At 45.9% G+C, this 17,328-nt stretch overlaps 1 protein-coding gene across 2 annotated transcripts; it reads right to left on the minus strand.

Annotated features, from left to right (window-relative positions):
* Nucleotides 1-1,231: 1,231 nt before the first annotated feature.
* c9orf72 (C9orf72-SMCR8 complex subunit) lies at nt 1,232-15,946 on the minus strand. Of its 2 annotated transcripts, none has more exons than XM_080537746.1 (10): nt 15,885-15,946; nt 13,485-14,033; nt 12,197-12,292; nt 10,722-10,786; nt 9,800-9,872; nt 6,118-6,234; nt 4,102-4,337; nt 3,767-3,824; nt 3,094-3,203; nt 1,232-2,376 (listed from the first exon to the last, which is right to left on the minus strand). In XM_080537746.1, exons 2-10 carry the CDS (start codon nt 13,932-13,934, stop codon nt 2,190-2,192), a joined length of 1,392 nt encoding a protein of 463 aa, XP_080393872.1. In that variant the 5' UTR covers nt 13,935-14,033; nt 15,885-15,946; the 3' UTR covers nt 1,232-2,189. The 2 variants fall into 2 exon arrangements, with proteins under 2 accessions (XP_080393872.1, XP_080393873.1); XM_080537747.1 differs by having other exon boundaries at nt 2,226-2,372.
* Between the last annotated feature and the right edge of the window lie 1,382 nt (nt 15,947-17,328).

Genomic DNA, 17,328 nt, shown 5'->3' on the forward strand with positions numbered 1-17,328 from the left:
GCTCCCATGGCTACAATTGTATGTCTATATTCACAAATTTTACATCTATACGTTCAGCAACTCTCACTGTCACTCCAAATATCAACATATAAGCCTCAAAATGTATAGTTTTCGCTAAGAGCCGTTGTTTCAGAGCTAGCAAAACAGAAATACAGGACAGCCTAGAGTGAGTTGCTATGACAACCCAACTGCCAGTGTCAAAAGGTGTGTTGGTCAGACTAATAACAGATGCGGTTTTCTCCGGGGGGTGCAGGGGGGTGACGCACACACACACACACACACGAACCCCACAACTCAGCCTCTGGGTGAGCTAAAGAAACGCGGGGTGCAGGGGACGTAGCTAGTCAGCTAGAGCTAGTTAGCTAGCGCTAGTTACACACACACCCGGACCCCACAACTCGGCCACTGGGTGAGCTAGAGAAACGCGGTCTCCGCCAGGGGGTGCAGGGGAGTTAGCTAGTTAGCTTAGCACTAGTTAGCACTAGTCACACACACCCGAATCACACAAAGCGGCCCCTGGGTGAGCTAGAGAAACGCGGTCTTTGCCGGGGGGGTGCAGGGGGGTGGCCTGGTGCAGGGGGGTGGCCTGGTGCAGGGGGGTGGCCTGGTGCAGGGGAGTGGCCTGGTGCAGGGGAGTGGCCTGGTGCAGGGGAGTGGCCTGGTGCAGGGGAGTGGCCTGGTGCAGGGGAGTGGCCTGGTGTAGGGGAGTGGCCTGGTGCAGGGGAGTGGCCTGGTGCAGGGGAGTGGCCTGGTGCAGGGGAGTGGCCTGGTGCAGGGGAGTGGCCTGGTGCAGGGGAGTGGCCTGGTGCAGGGGAGTGGCCTGGTGTAGGGGAGTGGCCTGGTGCAGGGGAGTGGCCTGGTGCAGGGGAGTGGCCTGGTGTAGGAGGGTGGCCTGGTGCAGGGGAGTGGCCTGGTGCAGGGGGGTGGCCTGGTGTAGGGGAGTGGCCTGGTGTAGGGGAGTGGCCTGGTGCAGGGGGGTGGCCTGGTGCAGGGGGGTGGCGCAGAGGCCACTGACCTGCCCCCTACTGGCTGTGAGGAGCAAGCACACTTCACACTTTCCACAGGAATTGTCCCTGTCTAGTTTTCAGTATACCTTTGTGAAGGTAGGGGGTCGGGGGTCAACCACATCATTAGCTGTTGAAATCCCATGTGAGAAACAAAGTGGATTCTTAAGGCCACTGAGATGAGTTAAAAGTGAACTGAGATGAGTTAAAAGTGAACACACGACATGAAGAAATGACAATGTATTAACATTTAGGATGTTATCAAACCTCTCTTTGATAATAATAAAAACAATTCCAACATATATCATGATAATACTGTTTCATATGGCCTGGTACATCACAGTATACATCACATTAATAGATCATACTATACACATCACTATGCATGTCAAAAGCAACCCCTGTCGGCATGCAATACATACAGGACACTCAATTGCAATGAGCTCGAGTTAAAGAATACAGCAAGTTGCCCCATGTGCTCTGCTGTTTAATACAAGGAAACAGCTTTACAGTCAGTCAACGAATAGATCCAGTGGAGGCACTCTCAGATATCATCTGAACCCCAAACTGAGGCCAAACAAGTCTGTTGTTCTACTGCTGTACAAACTGTCAAACATTAAAACACAGGCAACAAAGACACTAAAGAACCATGCTTTAAATAAGACACTGGACATGTTGGACAACTTGACCAATGAGAACAGTGACATCAAGAAGTGCAAATGATGTGTAAGACTTTGAATTCAACCAGCCCCAGACTGATGACCTCACCCCACTGTCGTCACTCTGCTTCAGCCACATAACAGCAGTAGAACAGCACTTCTCTGTAATAGAACAGCACTTATCTTCTCTACTGCAACACACTTGCAGCCACACACTCTGGTGGATTGGGATTTAAATTTGATTGATTGATCAATCAATATTTATGGCACTTATGGATGGTGTGTGTATTGTGAGTATTGTACCATGTCCTTTTGTGTTGTTGTGTAAGTGAGTGAGTTTTTTTTTTCTATCTATGTAACACCCAGTCAAATTCCTAGCAACCATTGGTTGCGCAGCAAAAACATTTTCAGATTCTATAAAACAAACGGATATGCAGTGTTTGAACGTGACCAGCAACATGACAAATATCAAATCAATGTGCCTGGTTAGGGTTCGGGTTGTTAGGGTGGCGAGGAGGAGAAGAGGTCAGAAGCTCATGAGCACATCCCTCTCCTGCACGCTGGTGTAGAAGGGCTTCCCAAACACGAAGGAGTGCAGCCCCGCCCGCAGCTTCTCCGCCAGGGCCATGACCACGCCCAGGTCCCCCTCCACGCCCAGGTCCAGGTCCGCCTTCAGGCTGCGCAGGGAGCGGAACGGCTTCTTCCCCTTCTGCCTGTGGGGCACATTAGACTATTAGATTAGATTAGATTAGATTAGATTAGATGTTATACAACAAATCTAATCTGATCTGTTGCACCGGTGCCTCGCAGACAGTGTTTACAGTAGCAGAGTGTCCTCCAACGCAGCTGCAACAAGACATCAGATATGTAAATGCTTTATCAGGTATGTAAATGCTTTATCAGGTAATGTTTTAAGAAAGTTTTCCTGTTCTGATGAGATATTTTTTCTTTTTCGTTTCTCAGGGATATTTCCCCCATTTTATTCATTTTTTTCTTGTTTTTGAGAGCTGAGTTTTTGCAATAATAATATGAAGTTTCTGAACCACTCTGTTGTCTGTGTAGTCCTTGTGGTGTGGGTCGAGGTATGCCAATGTCTGAATATAAACAGATATACAAAACCAGTGTTTACCCTAGAATCAGTCCCCCCCCACCCCCCATTGCAGACTTATACAGTATATTAGGTGGTGGTGGTGTGTGTGTGGGGGGGTTAAGGGGGCAACAATGTATGGGAAAACACTGTACAGATCCGTATTGTGAGCTGTACCCCCCCCCCCAGGCAGTACCCCCCCCCTCCCCAGGCAGTACCCCCCCCCCCCAGGCTGTACCCCCCCCAGGCAGTACCCCCCCCCCCAGGCAGTACCCCCCCCCCCAGGCAGTACCCCCCCCCAGGCTGTACCCCCCCCCCAGGCTGTACCCTCCCCCCCACTCACGTCTCGTCCTCTATGTACTTCAGCAGCGTCAGCGCCTTCCTGTGCAGCAGCAGCAGGAACTGGGCCAGGTAGGCGCTGCGCAGGGAGAGGCCCGGCTTCAGCATGAACACCTGGGGAGCAGCAGGGCGTCAGGAGGGGGCGTGGCCTAGGAGGGGGAGTGGCCTAGGGAGGGGGCGTGGCCTAGGGGATAGTCACTTTGACTGGTGATGTCATGGGTTCAAATCCCACCTGGGGAACACCACCACTAGTGTGCCCTTGAGTAAGGCACTTAGCTCTAAGTTACTCCAGGGAGACTGTCCCTGTAATCTCTAATTGGAAGTCACTTTGGATAAAAGCGTCTGCTAAATGCTAAAAATGTAAAAACGTTCACTGTAAGGCCGTGTCAGCCAAAGGGTTGGTCAGGGCCTAACGGTTTTTATTTCTTAATAGATGTTATAGTTTATTTCAGTAGGGATAGAGGACAGATCAAATTGAAACAAGGGTCACATCCATTCGCATTATAAGATTTTAAGCTTGCGACAATTTCCAGTTGCTTGACCAAAAAGAACCTTCTACCAGATCGAGCAGCTCGAAACAGTATCTTTTCCTGCTTGAAGTACAAAGCGTTATGAAGCTTGCCCAGCACACTGTAACAATGCAATAGTACCAAATGTGCAACATCAGCGTGTCTTACCTCGTCTATAAATGACTTCACCAGGGTGTCTTTGTGCATGACATCCTGAAAGATGTTCCTGGGAGGAGAGAGTGAATTTGCAATAGTTCAGAAGTGTTGTAACATTGAGTAACTTCATATCTTGTGATCCATCTATCCATCCATGCTGTCATCAATTACCCGAGGTCACATCCCTCACCATGAACAGAGAACCAGATTACAGGAGAGAGACAATTCATGGATCCAGCGAAATGGAAAAAAACCTGACTACTTCAGACAGAAACAGAACAAAACACACCAACAACAACAACAACAACAACAACAACAACAACAACAACAACAACAACAACACGTACAGGTCTGGGGTGAAGCTCTCGTCCGTGTGGATGACCGTGTCGGGGGCGATGTCCTCCTCACTGGCGGCCCGCCAGAGTGCGCTGAGCTCCGAGCGCATGTAGCGCCGCTGGTTGTAGGTGTGTTCGTGGCAGGGCGGCATCTGCTTGACCGTGTTGATGTCCACGTCGATGTGGGTGGTGGGGTAGGGGGAGTACAGCACCTGGCGGAACGGCAGCACGAAGCTACCCGTGGAGTCCTAGAAGAAGAAGAGGAAGAGGAAGAGGAAGAGGAAGAAGGAGGAGAAAAAGAAGAAGAAGAAGAAGAAGAAGAAGAAGAAGAAGAAGAGGAAGAAGGAGGAGAAAAAGAAGAAGAAGAAGAAGAAGAAGAAGAAGAAGAAGGAGGAGAAGAAGGAGGAGGAGAAGAAGAAGAGTATAAGTACCTCTTATAAGTATTTAGGTATTCAATTAGACAACCATCTCTGCTGGAATACACACTTAGACAGCTTATGTAACAAACTACAGCAGAGGCTTTATCACCTGAGGCGACTCAGACTTTATGGGGTGAGGAAGCAGATCATGAGAATTTTCTATCAGTCCATTGTTGAAAGTGTAATCAGATATGGAATAATTGTGTGGTTTGGCAACTTAACTGTACAACAACAAAAACAGACTAGTCAGCATTCACAAAACAGCCATGAAAATTGTAGGTGAAAGAGACTATGTGATCCTAAATAAACTATATGAAAAAACTGTCCTGGACAAGGCTAATAAGATAATCGCAGACCCCCAACATCCGCTCTCCACAGAACACGAAGTTCTCCCCCTAGGTAGAAGGCTTCGCATGCCAAGATGTAACTATAAGCTCTTAAAACTATCATTTGTCCCATTCTCCATTAAACTAATCAATTCGCTCAAGCAGAAACGATGATTAGGACATGATCACCAGCACCTGCACTTTATCTTAAACACCACTTGAAGGGCCATGTGCAATATTCGAAAACACCACTTGAAGGGTTATGTGCAATATATATTTATACAAATGATGCCATGTCCAGGTGGAAACTGCTGCCAATGTCACTCAATGTTTGTTGCTGTCCTGTTGTTTACTTTGCCTACTGTATGTTGTATGTATCGTCTCTGTTGCACTTGAAGCATGAAAGTACCATGCCCAAGACAAGTTTCCCCTCGGGGACATTAAAGTATAATCAATCAATCAATCAATCAATCAATCAATCAATCAATCAATCAATCAATCAATCAGGAGGAGGAGGAGGAAGAAGAGGAAGAGGAAGAAGAAGAAGAGAAGGATGATGAAGAAGAAGAAGAAGAAGAAGAAGGATGATGAAGAAGATGAAGAAGAAGAAGAAGAAGAAGATGAAGAAGAAGAAGAAGAAGAAGAAGATGAAGATGAAGAAGAAGATGAAGAAGAAGAAAGAACGTTTAATTGCCATGCCATCAACCTGTCAGTTCATTGGTGGAATTTGGTATTTTCGCTCGACGGCACAGGGTCAGTTATAGTCGGCGCCCTTGTGCCTTGCTCAAGGGCACATGGAGCTCCCTCCTGAGGCGGGGATCAAACCAACCACCTTCCTGATTGCTAGCCGGGCTTTCTAACCGCTAGGCCTGGAGCTGGGTGATGAGGAGGTGGAGCTGGGGGATGAGGAGGAGGAGGAGGGGGAGGAGCTGGGGGAGAAGGAGGAGGAGCAGGAGGAGGAGGAGGAGGGGGAGGAGGAGGAGGAGGGGGAGGAGGAGCTGGGGGAGGAGGAGGAGGAGGAGGAGCTGGGTGAGGAGGAGGAGGAGGAGCTGGGGGATGAGGAGGAGGAGGAGGAGGGGGAGGAGGAGGAGCAGGAGAGGAGGAGGAGGAGCTGGGGGAGGAGGAGGAGGAGGAGCTGGGTGAGGAGGAGGAGGAGGAGGGGGAGGAGGAGGAGGAGGAGGAGCAGGAGAGAAGGAGGAGGAGCTGGGGGAGGAGGAGGTGGAGCTGGGGGATGAGGAGGAGGAGGAGGTGAGGAGGAGGAGGAGGAGGTGAGAAGGAGGTACCTTGAGGAGGCCCTGGACCAGCAGGCCGGTGTCGTACTTGAAGGAGGAGTCGACCCGGCAGAGACGGGAACACTTCCTCTCAGCAGGCGTGAGGAACAGACACAGAGTGCGCACTATCTAGACAGAGAGAGATGTCCATTAACACTATCTAGAGACAGAGAGAGATGTCCATTAACACTATCTAGAGACAGAGAGAGATGTCCATTAACACTATCTAGAGAGAGAGAGATGTCCATTAACACTATCTAGAGAGAGAGAGAGAGATTCATCAGAGCAACGCATCCGGGTACTTTCCCCTCCCGTAATGTCCACGCCCCTTTTTGGGTGATAGAAGAGTAGAAGTTTGACTGGCGGTCAATGGGAATTTCTGGTCTTCGCTACTTTAATCCGATAAAATAAGAAAACCGTAGTGCTTTTTAGATATTAGGAGCCCAAATCCGATGGCCAGTTAGGCAAACTATTATATAGTGTCGTTGCCGATCAATGATCGACGTCGTTATATAGAGAAAATTAATGAAATAGGGGTTGATTCATCAGAGCAGTCATACGTCATCTCCCTGTCATCAGGGATTTGTAGTTCTTCATTTGATTTGACATGATTGATACACCATACAGGATAAATACTGATTAACAGTAGGCTACTTTGGCAAATGCCCATTGAACAGATTTATTTATTATCCTATCTTAAGAAAACTAATGTAACACTCTCATCTGGGGATTTACACGGCAAATCAAATGAAGAACTACAAATCCCTGATGACAGGGAGATGACGTGTGACTGCTCTGATGAATCAACCCCTATTTCATCAATTTTCTGTATATAACGACGCCGATCATTGATCGGCAACAACACTATATATTGTTTGCCTAACTGGCCATTGGATTTGGGCTCCTAATATCTAAAAAGCACTACGGTTTTCTTATTTTATCGGATTAAAGTAGCGAAGACCAGAAATTCCCATTGACCGCCAGTCAAACTTCTACTCTTCTATCACCCAAAAAGGGAAGTGGACATTCTGATGACAGGGAGATGACGCGCAATTGCTCTGATGAATGTCCATTAACACTATCTAGAGACAGAGAGAGATGTCCATTAGCACTATCTAGAGACAGAGAGAGATGTCCATTAACACTATCTAGAGACAGAGAGAGATGTCCATTAACACTATCTAGAGAGAGAGAGAGATGTCCATTAACACTATCTAGAGAGAGAGAGAGATGTCCATTAACACTATCTAGAGACAGAGAGATGTCCATTAACACTATCTAGAGAGAGAGAGATGTCCATTAACACTATCTAGAGAGAGAGATGTCCATTAACACTATATAGAGAGAGACAGAGATGTCCATTAACACTATCTAGAGAGAGAGAGAGATGTCCATTAACACTATCTAGAGAGAGAGAGAGAGATGTCCATTAACACTATCTAGAGAGAGAGATGTCCATTAACACTTTCTAGAGAGAGAGAGAGAGATGTCCATTAACACTATCTAGAGAGAGAGAGATGTCCATTAACACTATCTAGAGAGAGCGAGATGTCCAGTAACACTATCTAGAGAGAGAGACAGAGATGTCCATTAACACTATCTAGAGAGAGAGAGATGTCCATTAACACTATCTAGAGAGAGAGAGAGAGATGTCCATTAACACTATCTAGAGAGACACAGAGATGTCCATTAACACTATCTAGAGAGAGAGACACACATTAACAGTAACAGTCTTCAGTGACAGGGAAAAGCATTCCTTGTAGCAGGTTATTGAATTAAGAGATAGCAACGCAGATTCAGAGTGTGTGTGTGTGAGAGAGAGACAGAAAGACAAAGAGAGCGTGTCCATGTGTTCATGACAGGGTGTGTGTATGACAGGGTGTGTGTATGACAGGGTGTGTGTATGACAGGGTGTGTGTATGACAGGGTGTGTGTATGACAGGGTGTGTTCATGACAGGGTGTGTGTATGACAGGGTGTGTGTATGACAGGGTGTGTGTATGACAGGGTGTGTGTATGACAGAGTGTGTGTATGACAGGGTGTGTGTATGACAGGGTGTGTGTATGACAGGGTGTGTGTATGACAGGGTGTGTGTATGACAGGGTGTGTGTATGACAGGGTGTGTGTATGACAGGGTGTGTGTATGACAGGGTGTGTGTATGACAGGGTGTGTGTATGACAGGGTGTGTGGATGACAGGGTGTGTGTATGACAGGGTGTGTGTATGACAGGGTGTGTGTATGACAGGGTGTGTGTATGACAGGGTGTGTGTATGACAGGGTGTGTGTATGACAGGGTGTGTGTATGACAGGGTGTGTGTATGACAGGGTGTGTGTATGACAGGGTGTGTGTATGACAGGGTGTGTGTATGACAGGGTGTGTGTATGACAGGGTGTGTGTATGACAGGGTGTGTGTATGACAGGGTGTGTGTATGACAGGGTGTGTGTATGACAGCGTGTGTGTATGACAGCGTGTGTGTATGACAGGGTGTGTGTATGACAGGGTGTGTGTATGACAGGGTGTGTGTATGACAGGGTGTGTGTATGACAGGGTGTGTGTATGACAGGGTGTGTGTATGACAGGGTGTGTGTATGACAGGGTGTGTGTATGACAGGGTGTGTGTATGACAGGGTGTGTGTATGACAGGGTGTGTGTATGACAGGGTGTGTGTATGACAGGGTGTGTGTATGACAGGGTGTGTGTATGACAGGGTGTGTGTATGACAGGGTGTGTGTATGACAGGGTGTGTGTATGACAGGGTGTGTGTATGACAGGGTGTGTGTATGACAGGGTGTGTGTATGACAGCGTGTGCAGTGTTTCCTCCAGGAATTTTTACCATGGTGGCGGGTAGTGCCGACCGCGCGCGCGCGCGATTTTTTCGCGTGCGCGCGCATGAAACGCGCACGCGCGCTCAAAACAGCGTTTTTTTTTTTTTTTTTTTTCTAATCACAGCCAAAACTAGAGGATGGCCAAAATAAATAAATAATGAATATACAGAATATAAACTTGTGACTGACAGTCACATACACACACAAAGATCATCAGCTATAATATAATACGAAGTAGGCCTACATGAGCACAAAAGCGGCTAACGTTACTGATTAACTGTTTACTGTAGTGCAGAGAGATGGTAGTCGTAGGCGGCGTATCAAATGACAAAGCTAAACGTTTAATGAAGGACATGAACGATTGTCAACAACACACTCAAGCATGCCTGGATATTTGTAAGAACTCTCGCGAGATTTATCAGACTAAACCTGGATTTTCCCTTTAGCGATGTTGATGGAATACCCCCCGGATGTCACTACGGTGGCCTGTACACAATAACAATAATACCACAGTTCACATTTAGACCAATCAGGAGCCCTTGTGTCACGTCGTCAACTGAATGTCATTAATCTGATTTTGGATCAGCGGTTAGAGAGAGATGGGCGTGGATTTAGGTGCACTTTTAGTCAACATCCATTATAGCGCTGATCTAGGATCAGATATATTTTAATCAGCTAAAATGTTTTTTTTTTTTTTGGAGATTTTTTTTTTTTTTTTTTTGAGAAATCTGCATGGTGGCGGAGGAAATTCCATCGTGGCGGCCCGCCACGATGAAATGCATGTAGAGGAAACACTGGTGTGTGTATGACAGCGTGTGTGTATGACAGGGTGTGTGTATGACAGGGTGTGTGACAGTCTGTCTACCTTGTTGACTTTGTCAGGGTTGCTGCCGACCACCATGGAGCAGCCACAGGTCTGGAGGTGGGAGCTGATGGCCCTGACACACACACACACACATACACACACACACACACACACACACACACACACACACACACACACAAGCAGGTTAGAGGTAACGCAATATGTATGTATTAATTATTAATTACAATAACAAGGAGTTGTTGTTCAGGCATTATGTCTCAAAACTACACAATGGAATGAATAGGCGTGTGTGTGTGTGTGTGTGTGTGTGAGTATGTGTGTGTGTGTGTGTGTGTGTGTGTGTGTGTGAGTATGTGTGTGTGTGTGTGTGTGTGAGTGTGAGTATGTGAGTATGTGTGTGTGTGTGTGTGTGAGTATGTGTGTGTGTGTGTGTGTGAGTGTGTGTGTGTGTGTGAGTGTGTGAGTGTGTGTGTGTGTGTGTGTGTGTGTGTGTGTGTGTGAGTGTGTGTGTGTGTGTGAGTGTGTGTGTGTGAGTATGTGTGTGTGTGAGTGTGTGTGTGTGTGTGAGTGTGTGAGTGAGTATGTGTGTGTGTGTGTGTGTGTGTGTGTGTGTGTGTGTGTGTGTGTGTGAGTGTGTGTGTGTGTGTGTGTGTGTGTGTGTGTCATATCCATCTCATGCGTATCTGGCATCAGTTCAGTCTCAGTATTCTAATATCATTCTTAATAAATGACTCTCTTGGCGTAAAAGACGACAGTATGAACTGTGAGGCAGCTTAATAATGAATTACCACCCTAACCCTGTAACCCTAACATGTTCCTCATCTTCTCAGGATTGCTCAGCTAATGATGTTTCTGACGGAGTCGTCAGGGTTCATAACCGCATCCACACAAAGGCAGAAACATGTCACACACATCACACTGTTACTCATCACTCTCAGTCTCCTGGTATCACACTGCTTACTTGTGCAGGAAGTCTTCATGGCAGCTGTCCCCAATGTCATCGTCATTTAGGACCGTGTCTTTGATCTGACGGCACATGAACAAACAGAGGGTCATTGGTGGAGAAACTGTCCTTTAAAAAACATTACGTCCAGGATCAGATCTACCTAACCCTATCCAGGATCAGATCTACCTAACCCTAACCCTATCCAGGATCAGATCTACCTAACCCTAACCCTATCCAGGATCAGATCTGTCTGGCTGACTGTGAGTCAGAAACCAGCCAGCTCCATCTGATCCTAAACCGGGAGGACAGGCTCATTACAATGCAGGAATAGATGAAGGAATGGTGCAGTTAGACCACCTGGTCACCATCTGAACCCTGTCAAAGGAAAACACTGCAAGTCTACTTGTACAATCACACACAGATGATGACTTCATTAGAACTGCTTGGTATCTGTCTTGTCCCACAGTGAAGAAAGAAGAAAGAGTTTTACAGCTTTTAGTTTCATCTTTGACGCCACCGTGGTGTGAGTCAGGGTTATGACACTGTGGTGTGAGTCAGGGTTGACACTGTGGTGTGAGTCAGGTGTGTTATGACAGCGTGGTGTGAGTCAGGTGTGTTATGACACTGTGGTGTGAGTCAGGGTTATGACACTGTGGTGTGAGTCAGGTGTGTTATGACACTGTGGTGTGAGTCAGGTGTGTTATGACAGCGTGGTGTGAGTCAGGGTTATGACACTGTGGTGTGAGTCAGGTGTGTTATGACACTGTGGTGTGAGTCAGGTGTGTTATGACACTGTGGTGTGAGTCAGGGTTATGACACTGTGGTGTGAATCAGGTGTGTTATGACACTGTGGTGTGAGTCAGGTGTGTTATGACACTGTGGTGTGAGTCAGGGTTATGACACTGTGGTGTGAGTCAGGGTTATGACACTGTGGTGTGAGTCAGGTGTGTTATGACAGCGTGGTGTGAGTCAGGGTTATGACACTGTGGTGTGAGTCAGGGTTATGACACTGTGGTGTGAGTCAGGGTTATGACACTGTGGTGTGAGTCAGGTGTGTTATGACACTGTGGTGTGAGTCAGGTGTGTTATGACACTGTGGTGTGAGTCAGGGTTATGACACTGTGGTGTGAGTCAGGGTTATGACACTGTGGTGTGAGTCAGGGTTATGACACTGTGGTGTGAGTCAGGGTTATGACACTGTGGTGTGAGTCAGGGTTATGACACTGTGGTGTGAGTCAGGGTTATGACACTGTGGTGTGAGTCAGGTGTGTTATGACACTGTGGTGTGAGTCAGGGTTATGACACTGTGGTGTGAGTCAGGGTTATGACACTGTGGTGTGAGTCAGGGTTATGACACTGTGGTGTGAGTCAGGTGTGTTATGACACTGTGGTGTGAGTCAGGTGTGTTATGACAGCGTGGTGTGAGTCAGGTGTGTTATGACAGTTGAGCTTGAGCGACTGTACGGTGCGTGACTGGACCAGACACTCACGTCCACATCCTCGGGGACGCTGTGCGTCTTCATGGAGGACAGGAGCTCCATGATGGAGACAATCTCTGCGGTCAGCACAGAAATGATGTTGTAGCCCTGCAACAAAACACATTACAGGCTCAGAAATTAGTATATTACAGATGTTTGGAGTGAGGTATGATTGCAATATCAGAATGTTCTTATTCACAATATTACTTTGGAAATGATTCCAATATAGATAAGATAATATTGTTCATTGCTGCTGAAGTTTGGGTTAGGGTCAGACCTTTTTGTGGTGCCGAGCTCACCAGTGCGTTCTTTTTTTCTCAGAATGTACCAAACAGTTAATTTGGCCACTCCTAATGTTCCCACTATCTCTCTGATGGATGTTTTGGTTGTTTTTGCAGCCTACGGATGGCCTGTTTCCCTTGCATTGAGAGGTCTGTAGACTGCATGTTGTGCGTATACAGCAACAGCTTCCAAATGCAAATGAATGAAATGAATCAACTCAGACCTTTTACCTGCTTAATTGCTAAAGAAATAATGAAGGAATAGCCCACACTGGCCCATGAAACAGCTTTTGAGTCAATTGTCCAATTACTTTTGGTCCCTTGAAAAAGAGGGAGCTACATATTAAAGCTGTAATTCCTAAACCCTTCCTTCAATTTGGATGTGAATACCCTTACCCTAAAGCTGAGAGTCTGCATTTTAAGCCCATATTCATTATATAACTGTAACTTAAAGATGTTTTGGTAAACAGTTAAAATAACACAAATTCTGTCTGTGTCCAGATACGTATATATGGACCTAACTGTATGGACCTAACTGTATATATATAAACCCCTCAAAAAAAGTTCGGAAACGTTATTTTGGTTGATTGATCCTCCCCTTAAATAATACCAATTGGTATTGTATTTTATATCGTTGGAAAGCCTGACTAGTCACCTTTACAACGAGGTTCAACTTGTAAGGATCATGCATTAGTGGAATGAGTAACACAGCTAAACGTGTGGGTAGAGACCCAACATTTTTTGCCCAAATCCCCAATATTCTTCCTTATTACTGTGGGAGAGTGCAATCATCCAATCCACCAAGCAACTCAAAACGAGAGTGAATACCAACAGAAGAATATAGGGGATTTTGGCAAATAATTTTGGGCTGCTACCCACACGTTTAGCTGTTTCCGAACTTTTTTTGAGGGGTATATATATCTATATATAACTGTATATGACCTTCTGCATCCAGATGCGTCCCTTGCGTATGATGTGTTTGAGGGGTTTATATATATATATATATAACTGTATATGACCTTCTGCATCCAGATGCGTCCCTTGCGTATGATGTGTTTGAGTCGCTCCACGCAGACGGTGTGCAGCGGCAGGTAGAAGCCCAGCTCCGTCTGGGGCAGGATGATGGACAGGGCGCAGGTGTTCTTGTCGCCCTTCAGCTCGCCGTCGAAGATGAGCGACACGATGATGACGCCCTTCTCTGCCAGGACGAAGAACTTCACGTCCACGGCGCCGCATTCGGCGCTGCGCAGGATCTCCCCGTTCAGCGTGTGATTGGCCAGGAAGGTGACCTCGCCGTCGCTCAGGTGCAGCGGCTGGTCACACGTCTTGGGAGACCAGATGTGGCGGACCCGCGGGCCCAGGATGTTGTCCCAGTAGGCGAAGGTGGCGGCGAGGAGAGGGCACGGGCCCTCCATGGTCACCTCTGTCTTAGCCACCGCTGGGGACTGGGGGGGGCAGCCGGCTGACATCTGAACTGAAGCAGCAGAGGGCCGTGGTGGAGGTGGAGGGTCACCAAGCCTAAGCCTGGCTGCTCTGATGTGATTGGTCTGTTCTGTTTTCTGTTCAACCTGCAGTATGAGGAGAGGAGAAGGTTAGACTGAATATCAGCAGATGAAAAGCTATGTAGAAAAAGGCTCGTGAAATAAGGTTCTGTTTTCATTCAAGTGTCTTTGGATGCTGTATCACCTGTATCATCTGTATCATCTGTATCATCTGTATCATCTGTATCATCTGTATCATCTGTATCATCTGTATCATCTGTATCATCTCTATCACCTGTATCATCTGTATCATCTGTATCATCTCATCTCTATCATCTGTATCATCTGTATCATCTGTATCACCTGTATCATCTGTATCATCTGTATCATCTGTATCACCTGTATCACCTGTATCACCTGTATCATCTGTATCATCTGTATCATCTGTATCATCTGTATCATCTGTATCACCTGTATCATCTGTATCATCTGTATCATCTGTATCACCTGTATCATCTGTATCATCTGTATCATCTGTATCATCTGTATCATCTCATCTGTATCATCTGTATCATCTGTATCACCTCTGTATCATCTGTATCATCTGTATCATCTCATCTGTATCATCTGTATCACCTGTATCATCTGTATCACCTGTATCACCTGTATCATCTGTATCACCTGTATCATCTGTATCATCTGTATCATCTGTATCATCATCTGTATCATCTGTATCATCTGTATCATCTGTATCATCTCATCTGTATCATCTGTATCACCTGTATCATCTGTATCATCTGTATCATCTGTATCATCTGTATCACCTGTATCATCTGTATCATCTGTATCATCTGTATCATCTGTATCATCTGTATCATCATCTGTATCATCTGTATCATCTGTATCATCTGTATCATCTCATCTGTATCATCTGTATCATCTGTATCATCTGTATCACCTGTATCATCTGTATCATCTGTATCACCTGTATCACCTGTATCATCTGTATCATCTGTATCATCTCTATCACCTGTCTCTTCTGTATCATCTGTATCATCTGTATCACCTTGGCTTTAGGTTTGATGCTAAAACACTTCCACAGTGACTATGCTGATTATACATTTAACATTATGTATATGTGAAAGTGCTGTGGCCATACTTACTTGATTATTGTAAAAAGGTCTGAATGTTAATAATAATAATTAGTCTGGGCCTAACTGACAATTGCACTCTGCACTCTGCACTTTCTGCAGCCAGCAGCATTAGGCTAGTAGTACTGTTGAGTCTCAGTACCAATACAATGCTCATGAGTGCTGCTATTCATCTTCAACTTCTGGTAATGATCATATCAATCATTGAAAGCAGTAGTAATGTGATTTGATTACTGAGCTGGTCTCACTGTTTTGCAACATAATGTTGGCAGTGAGTCTGTCTACAGACAGGAACAAATACATACTTTCACAACAGAAGCCCAAACAACCTCCCGAAGAGGAACAGAAGTCCTGATCAAACAGAGCTGCTGAACTACAGAACACTGATGAGACGTGCTGTCCTCGGCAACATCCAGCCTGTATCAGAGTCAACATCCTGCCCGGTGTCAGAGGTGTGCTGTTGGGGTTAGCTATAGCAGCTAGGTAACATTAGTCCTGTATCAGAGTCGTGTTGTTGGGTCTTGTAGCAGGGTTAGCTATAGCAGCTAGGTAACATTAGTCCTGTATCAGAGTTGTGTTGTTGGGTCTTGTAGCAGGGTTAGCTATAGCAGCTAGGTAACATTAGTCATTAGCTACATAGCAAGTCGGCTAGCTTGTGGATGTTGTCAGCGGCCAGACGTTACCGTTAACGTTCACAGTGTATACACTGACATTGGCAGGACTAAATATGCAATGACTATATTACAACTATATGCATTTGAAATACAAGTAAGTGAACGTTACTCACTAAACTGTCCTCCTATCTTGGTTGTCGTAGCTCCCATGGCACGTCACACATTGGCATTAGCTGGCTAGCATTCCTGCTTAGCATTCTACTCCATCACTTCCTTATGCGTCATCTCCTACGTCACACGCAGTGGTGCACACCGCCCTCTAGCGGATCATCGCCTACGTCACACGCATTGGTGCACACCGCCCTCTAGCGGATCATCTACTACGTCACACGCATTGGTGCACACCGCCCTCTAGCGGATCATCTCCTACGTCACACGCAGTGGTGCACACTGCCCTCTAGCGGATCATCTAAAAGCAACAGATGAATCCAGTCTGCGTGTTGCGTGTATATGATTGACAAACAGCATAGAGAAAGTGACTTATTTATAATGATTATAAAGGTTGTTCCACATACTTTCAGGCAAATCTATTTCTTGTAAAGCCGGGTACACACATAAGGATTTTCTAAATCTTAACAGATGTTTTATCTGAGACAGACCCCACACATGAAGATAAAAAATCTTGGATTGAACAGCCTTGATCGTATTGTGTGTGGTGTGCGCCGATATTCCCATTTCAGCACCCCACAGACATAAAGATTATCGTTACGACAGTAGAGTCTCGTTCCCCAAGCCAGAAATCTCGCGTGATCAAACGTGATCTAACGTAGTACCCTGACTGACCTGTACGAGGCAGCCATGTGTGTCATGTGTTTCCTCCTTTGTGATGCTTTGCCAGGCCTTTACTGCTGCAGTCTTCAGTTGCTGTTTGTTCGTGGGTCTTTCTGCCTTTGGTTTTGTCTTCAGCAAGTGAAATGCATGCTTGATCGGGTTGAGATCAGGTGATTGACTCTGGCCATTGCAGAATATTCCACTTCTTTGCCTTAAAAAAGTCCTGGGTTGCTTACGCAGTATGTTTTGGGTCATTGTCCATCTGTATTGTGATGCACCATCCAATCAACTTTGCTGAATTAGTCTGAATCTGAGCAGACAGAATATCCCTAAACACTTCAGAATTCATCTGTCTGCTTCTGTCTTCTGTCACATCATCAATAAACACTAGTGACCCAGTGCCATCGGAAGCCATGCATGCCCATGTCATCACACTGCCTCCACGTTTTTATACAGATGATGTGGTAAGTAAGTAAGTAAGTAAGTAAAGCTTTATTTATATAGCACCTTTCATACAAGAAATGCAGCTCAAAGTGCTTTACAACAGGAATAAGAACATAAAGTGAATATCAAAACATATACAAGCATAGAATGAATATAAAAGCAGGGGAAAACAGTCAAAAGAAAAGGTAAAGATTTACATTTCTTACACACTATGTGCTTTGCGTGAGTTTAGAATTATAAGGTTCTATCTCCGTTTAGGGTAGTTCAGAGATATTGAGCGTCAACGTTTTTACATTCCATTATGTTTTGTGAGATGGAACCTTTGTATTTTATGAATTACTA

This window comes from Nansenia antarctica, assembly GCF_963989245.1.
Source record: "Nansenia antarctica genome assembly, chromosome: 8".
NCBI lineage: Eukaryota > Metazoa > Chordata > Actinopteri > Argentiniformes > Microstomatidae > Nansenia > Nansenia antarctica.

What these genes read in the sequence shown, in the direction of transcription:
- c9orf72 (XM_080537746.1), bottom strand. Translation starts at nt 13,934, where the DNA reads ATGTCAGCCGGCTGCCCCCCCCAGTCCCCAGCGGTGGCTAAGACAGAG. An exon ending in CATGAAGACTTCCTGCACAA is followed by an intron (nt 9,873 to 10,721) that starts GTAAGCAGTGTG and finishes TGTGTGTGTCAG; the next exon opens with GGCCATCAGCTCCCACCTCC. An exon ending in TGGTCCAGGGCCTCCTCAAG is followed by an intron (nt 4,338 to 6,117) that starts GTACCTCCTTCT and finishes TTCTTCTTCTAG; the next exon opens with GACTCCACGGGTAGCTTCGT.